Below are 6,934 nucleotides of genomic sequence, written 5' to 3' on the forward strand. Positions count from 1 at the left end.
ATTATTTGTACTTCTTTCTCAATCCTCTAATTGCAGGCCAATAGTAGGATGGCTAGGATTATCTAATATGTGACGTAGTGAAGGGACGTGATGAGGTTTATAACCGTCTTCCTTGGGGGATATCTACTTCGAATCCATGGAGCTCTTTGGATTCCTCATAGAGCATCCTTGAATCCACGAGGGATAAATGTAGAAAAATGTCTAATAAATTTGAAATAAACTGATTGAAAAAAATAAATTATAATCATTTAAACCATGGGCTCTAACCTAGGACAGAGTTTTAGACTAAAAACCCTAAAAATGTGACTTACTATTTATACACGACCTCCATTCCGATTAGACTTCATGGTTTTTGCCCAAAAATAATAAGTGTCCAATTTGGCCCAACCATGTTATTCTCCTAATTTTTCTAAGCCCTTTTCATGCTGGGCATGGCTTCTACAACTCAAAGGACCAAAAGTTATACTCAAATTAAAACTTATTATATATAGTAAAAATGAAAATAAATTAGACTTTTGACCGTCGATCTGATTAAATCTTGCAAATCTGGCGTGGGCAACTTGGCATAGAGAGTCGGTTGGCTAAAGTAGCTTCTCCTACCCCAAAATCATATATGATATGTCGAAAAACTCATCCCGGTTTGCGAGATACGACTGTTTTAAGGTTCTGATGGTCCGGATTGTTTCGCCTCTGATCAGGCCTTCTCTGGTCCATCTTTGCCATGAAAGTGTCTGCAACCCGCTCTACATCAATATGGGATACGTTTGCAGCAATGCTAATCATTAGCAGACCACAAGATGGACCATCAATTTGGCTCTTTGCCGCATTAAGCTCATTTGTCATCTTGAGCTGATTTAATGCACTTCTCCAGTCCATGCTTCCCTAATTCATTGGGGGCTTACTACACAAATTTCGAACAGGTCCATTTCAAACTCTTTTGCAGTTTACTTCCTGCAGCCATAGCGAATTTTAAATTTCCACAGGTGATGTCTCTCCCCTTGACAGAAGGATATGTTGTTATGGTAACTCTATTTTAACCCATTTAATTAAAATTCTAAACCTCATCAATTACATAAGTTGCAGGATATAAAAATGAGAAAAAATTTGATGCTTTAAATGTGTGATGGATATGCAGGAACTTGGAAATTACTTAGATATTGTGTATGCGATTGGGCATACACTTATTTCAAATTAAACTCTCCAAATTGTTGGTCTAGTTTGGATGATCGTGAACTAAAAGTTACGCTTATTTGATTACCTGACTATTGTATTGGTGATCATTTATTGGAAGAATGTCCAATGGTCCTATTTTAGTTAAAAAGTGTCCACAAATAGAGGTTAGAGTTTTCCAACAAATTTGATTCTGGATTGTGACTTATCAACAGTGCGTTCAACAATTTAGTTGGTTAATTTGAGTTAATATAGGCTGCGTGTTGCATTTTCTGAGTGCCTGCATATCAAATATGGGCAGAGTATAAAATAACTCCCCTATAAGGTGCAACTGTAATTTGCTTCCTGTTCCAAACAGTGATTAAGATAATGGTTTAGAGCTTGGTTCTAATTACTGTTGCACTCATTTAGTTGTTAAGCATTTCGAACTGTCCCTTCTCCTCAAGGAAAATCTATCATTTAAAGCCTACTTAAGATAGAGTTCCTATAATTTAACTAGTTAGATAAACTCGTTTGAATGGTTGAGCCTGGAATTGGTAGGTCTGAAATTATCCTTCCCTGCTCACATGCATCAGACATCTCAAAGTTGCCTATCGAGTCGGCAAGTGATCCCACATTGTTATCTGGGTGACATGGTGGAATAACTACATGTAGCATGTGATGATGGTTGGGTATTGATTGTGAAGGAGCTATGTTGGTGACGGCTATTGATCGTGAAGGAGCTATTGTTATTGAACTCCCTCTTCATGGCCTTGTATACATTATCTAGGCCTTCCTCAACCAATTCCAAGACAGACTGAGGCATGGGTGGTGGTTCAACCTCAAGTGATCCTTCCAGCATCTTCACCACTTCTCCCATTGAGGGCCTCATGCTAATCTCTTCCTGGATGCACCAGAAGGCAACATTCATAGCCATCACCAACTCTTCTTGTTCCACCTTTCCTTTCAGCCTCTTATCAGCAACTTTCGTTGGTCTCCCAATCGTCATCTCCTGAAGAGAGCAATTTTCCTATGGTTAGTATCATAGAGGCTATGGGAATAGGAGAGAGAGAGAGAGAGAGAGAGAGAGAGAGAGAGAGAGAGAGAGAGAGAGAGAGAGAGAGAGAGGATCAAATTTGATGGATGACGAATGCCCAACAGGGGCATTTTAAAGAAGAATACCTTGAATGCCCACCCGGGGAAGAAGAAATCCTCTGATTCTAATGACATGTCAACATTTCTACGGCCTCCAATGATCTCTAGAAGCAGCATTCCATAACTGTAGACATCAGCTTTAACGGTGATGGGCCTATTACTGACCCACTCAGGGGCCAAGTAGCCTCTAGTGCCTCTAATCATGGTTACAACCTGAGAGTGCTCTCTGCCCATCAACTTTGCCAGTCCAAAATCTGATACTTTCGGACAGAAGTTCTCGTCAAGTAGGATATTCTCCGGCTTGATGTCGCAGTGTATGATCCGATTCCGGCATTGCTCATGGAAATATGCTATACCTTGTGCAGTTCCAATCGCAATTTGGAAACGGGTCTTCCAGTCCAGTAGCCTGTCACGGTTGTTCTGTGAAGGAAATATCCATTTGTCCAAAGACCCATTACTCATAAACTCGTACACTAAGAGCCTGTCAATGAATAAAAATTAGAAACAGTTTGTACAGTAAATATTTTTTTTCTTAATCGAGTTTTGATGTATTAAAATGCCCAGCTTGGAATTCGCTGGAAATATAATTTCCAATTGTTCCAACACCAGTGGATGGCTTATAAAATTTCAGTGCGTTTGGGAAATGGTCAATCAGCCTTTAGGAAGCCTATTACTTGTGTTCTCTGTCAAAACCAGCTCAAAATGGTATATGAGCAAAACACGTAGTGGCTTTTAGTGCCTGTTTGGGTGCCACTTTAAAATGAGTTTATCTCATTTTATTTAAGCCTGATTATGGATTAGAGATCATGATTGTTGGCTACCGAGATTATTTGTAATCCTTAACAAAAAGAAAAAAAAGAAAAGAAAGAAAGAAATATGATATCTAATACATAACTGCAATTAACTAAAATGAGATGAACTCATTTTAAAGTGGCACTTAAACAGGCACTAAATGATAATCTTAATCTCTTTTCTATCATTACATTGACCTCAGGTAACATGAGATTCACACCCAGATCCATAGCTCAACTGGCAGACTGACTGTAGATACCTCGTTTCAACACTTGAGGTCTTTGTATCGATCCCTAGCGGGGGTGGCTAACATGGTGTGTGTGTGTGTACTAACAAGCTAACCCCCCCCACAAAAAAAAGAAAAAAAAAAAAGAGTAACATGAGATTCGTGAAGTGCCTAAAGATGTGGGTTTTAGCATAATGTATTTCAGGCATTGAAAATCCGGCTGTATTTTCCATGCTGCCCAAATCGCATGATGAGTTCCAAACACAGTCACCTTACCAACACATTCAGCTAAATTTCAATTTAGGGCTCTTTGTAACTAATAATGGAATCACCTGCATGGGTATTGAAATTACAAACTCACACAAGTATGGCATCCTATGGTGTGGAAATACAAGATGATCGAAAATAGAACTAATGGTGAAGATGAGAAAAGTACATACCGATGGGAACCCATGGAGCAGAAGCCGCACAGACGGACCAAGTTCATATGATGCATGGACCCAATGGTAGTTACTTCTGTTATGAATTCCTTCTCACCATGAGGTAAGACCCTTTCTAGTTTCTTCACTGCAACCAATGTCCCATCTCCAAGACTTCCCTTGTAAACTCTTCCAAAACCGCCTACAATCATACACCGAAGAGCCTGTTAATTGATAAATTATTTATCTGTTTTTCAGAAATTGAAAGACCAATTTCCAAGTCAGGTTGGGAATTTCGAACATGGATTGTTTAGAAACCTTCCATCAATCCTTGGGGGTTTAGATATTGTCTTACCAGATCCAAGCATCTGAGAGAAATTACTGGTTGCAATCTGCAGATCACGAAAACTGAAATTCCTGGGCGCTCCAGGCACTGTCAGATTGCCATTGATGGCATTTTGCTGCAATCTCCTCTTGTTGACAATGCGATATAACAAGAAGCAGAGGAAGCCAATGATAACAAACATGCAGAGAACAATGGGGATAACCAGGACCTTTTCATGGTGGGATTCAGATTCTCCTGATGGCGATGGCGGGCCGTACCTTCGATTCCCACCTCCAGGCGCCGTGCTTGAGCTGTTGACTCCAACCTTCACAAAAAAGGTTGAGCTTGGATCCTCTGATCCCCCAAACACCATACTCCTCAGAATCCAACAGTACGTCATCTCTTCCGACAGCCCGTAAACTGATGCAATGCAATCACAATCCAAAAGGCAAGATTCTGCGCACTTGGAGCTTGTTTGGATGTCGCTGTAATTCATGATGATTGAATCTTCTGAGAAGTAATAGTTGGTCGCAGGGACCGTCGCCATCTTGAATCCAGACCTTTGAGTGTCACAACTCTCCAACGGAGGGGATAAATTCGAAAAACACCCAACACTGCCAGGACCCACTAGGGAGGCCCCCGGTGGGCAACTACAGCTGGAATTGGTCTTACTTCCGTTCAAATTACATATCCCATTGCCACAGATTCCCGCGACAGAACACGGGTTCGACACCGCAGCCCAGTCCACAACCCATTGGCTAGACCCATTGACATCATAATCCCATCTATAGAGGCGTAAATTCCCATTCGTCTCGATCGTGAGTCGTCGAAGAACCGTCCGATTTCCACTCGATGCACCCATGCTGCTGCCGTCGTTCTTATACACATACACCGTCCCGGCAGGATCCCTGCCATATACAATTCCAAAGTTGCCGGCTCCATCTAAATGTGCGGTGACCTCACCCGTCGCATTTGAGATCTCTGGGCTAGACCAGTAAGAATAGTTGGAGTAAGATTCTGGCGAGTTGGTGTCAGATGTCGGCAAGTTGTATGTGAGTGCCAGGCTAAGGGAGGTAGTCTGCTGGAGCATCTTTAAACTGTAGTAACTGCTGCGAGAGTTGGGAGTGGTGAGTTCAGATGAGATTGTTAAGGGTTGGCCTGGCAAGAGTGTGTCAGACGGGTGAGAGAAGCTCTGCCAGACCACGTGAAGGGTGCTGTTGTAGAGGATGAAGCTGCCGGAATCTAACATCACAGCTGCTTCAACTCCCTGACCGGAGGTGTTTGACGTCCATATGAGGGAATTCCGGTCGATAAGTGCAAGATTTCCAGTACTATCGAGTTCCAGGGTCGCATTCCTTCCGACGGGGGAATCTCTGCATACATTGGAGATGCGAAGGAATCCGTGAGCGAATTAAGGACTTAAAATGGCTATTGCTTACTGGAATTAGTGTAACTTTGGTCGGATTTCCTAAATGGTAGCGCTAGGTTTGTCAACCGGCTGAGTTTCAACACCGGGTCAAGGGTTCGAGTACCCACCAGCGGTGAAATCCCACGGCGTGCGTGTGTAAGCGTGTGTGTGTGCGTGTGTAAAAAAAACAAGAAAAAAACCGGCTGAGTTTGGATTGGGCCAAAGTCAATCCAATCTAACCTTCAGAAGCCCAAGCTTTCTGCAGTCCCATCAAGGGCTAGAATGGATTGGCGCCTTATCAGTTAATAAATGACTTAGTTCAGTTCAACCCTAAACTCAAAACTTATTTACCATCTTTAAAATTGAAAGTCTTCTAGAAAAATATTAATTGCTATTTAAATTGAAATAATATGTAAGAGTATTAATTGCTATTAATAAATGATATAATATGAACTAGTCATTTGATATTTTATATGGAAAAAAGAAGAAATAAAATTTTTAAATATACCATTAGAAGCTATAAATGAGCTAGATTGAGCTAGATTAGGGCTAAGCTGACAGGCTTTTATACACAACTCCAGCTCTCTTTATTAATAAATGGGCTTCACTTTAAGGCTTACGCCCCACACCTCGACCACACAAGCTGCCAAATCCAGGCTGAAACTGGCCAAGCCCGAGAGCCCGACATGCCAGCTTGGCCCATAGATAGCCCAAGGTAGCACCCATCCACAAGTCTTACAAAAGCATTCATCAATTTAGATGGTCTGAATTGTACCCAGTTTTGCATCGAGTCTGTACTAAAACTTACAGTCACCACTTGTATATTGATCAGTTGGTGGTCATAAGATGCATGTTGTATAAGAAGAAAATGGTTAACCAACTTACATAAAATAAAGATTTTAAAAAGTTAGATTGGATGAAGGGGCCCATTATTTGAATCTTTGGGATCGATCCGCACATTCCAAGCTACCAATATATAAGCTGGCACCATTTTCCACATAGCTCAATAAGTTGCACTCAACGAGCAATCTTAACCATTGAATTACTAGCCTCAAAATTGGTTAATTACCTATTAGGAGACCAAACTATAGTTTGATCTCCAGGAAGTCCGGCGTACCAAATTGCTAGTTGCAATTCATTGGGGGCATCCATGGAAGCAAATCCAAAAGCAAAGGTTCCGTTGTCAGAGACCCATGACTGGTTTTCAGTGGCTGACAGTTTGGAACCGATTGGAATCCGGCCCGCTGCAAGACAAGTCCGGCGGTCCACCAGCTGCACAAGAAACGTGAAGAACAGGACCAAGCAAGAAGCAGCCATGAACATGGATGAGATATGAAATTCAGTTTACAGAGCTTAAAAGCATGAGGCATTTGGCTTTGGTTTCAGCACTAGTATATAGGCTGCCAGTGAAAGGAGAACGATGGACGAGTACGGTAAGAGTCGTGCGCGTGAGACGTATA

The 6,934-nt window shown here is 41.6% G+C and overlaps 1 protein-coding gene across 1 annotated transcript; it reads right to left on the reverse strand.

The window, feature by feature from the left end:
- Nucleotides 1–1,601: 1,601 nt before the first annotated feature.
- Nucleotides 1,602–6,934, reverse strand: LOC131241321 (G-type lectin S-receptor-like serine/threonine-protein kinase At5g24080). The gene is made up of 5 exons (XM_058240119.1): nucleotides 6,544–6,934; nucleotides 4,097–5,439; nucleotides 3,763–3,943; nucleotides 2,332–2,785; nucleotides 1,602–2,161 (listed from the first exon to the last, which is right to left on the reverse strand). The coding sequence occupies exons 1-5, from the start codon at nucleotides 6,795–6,797 to the stop codon at nucleotides 1,790–1,792; spliced, it is 2,604 nt and encodes an 867-aa protein (XP_058096102.1). The 5' UTR covers nucleotides 6,798–6,934; the 3' UTR covers nucleotides 1,602–1,789.

The sequence above is a fragment of the Magnolia sinica genome, chromosome 3 (genome assembly GCF_029962835.1).
Source record: "Magnolia sinica isolate HGM2019 chromosome 3, MsV1, whole genome shotgun sequence".
Lineage (NCBI taxonomy): Eukaryota > Viridiplantae > Streptophyta > Magnoliopsida > Magnoliales > Magnoliaceae > Magnolia > Magnolia sinica.

Coding starts and splice junctions, on each gene's coding strand:
- LOC131241321 (XM_058240119.1), bottom strand. CDS start 6,797: ATGTTCATGGCTGCTTCTTGCTTGGTCCTGTTCTTCACGTTTCTTGTG. Junction 2,786..3,762: donor TGCTCCATGGGTTCCCATCG/GTATGTACTTTT, acceptor ATTCATTGACAG/GCTCTTAGTGTACGAGTTTA. Junction 2,162..2,331: donor TCCCCGGGTGGGCATTCAAG/GTATTCTTCTTT, acceptor TGCTCTCTTCAG/GAGATGACGATTGGGAGACC.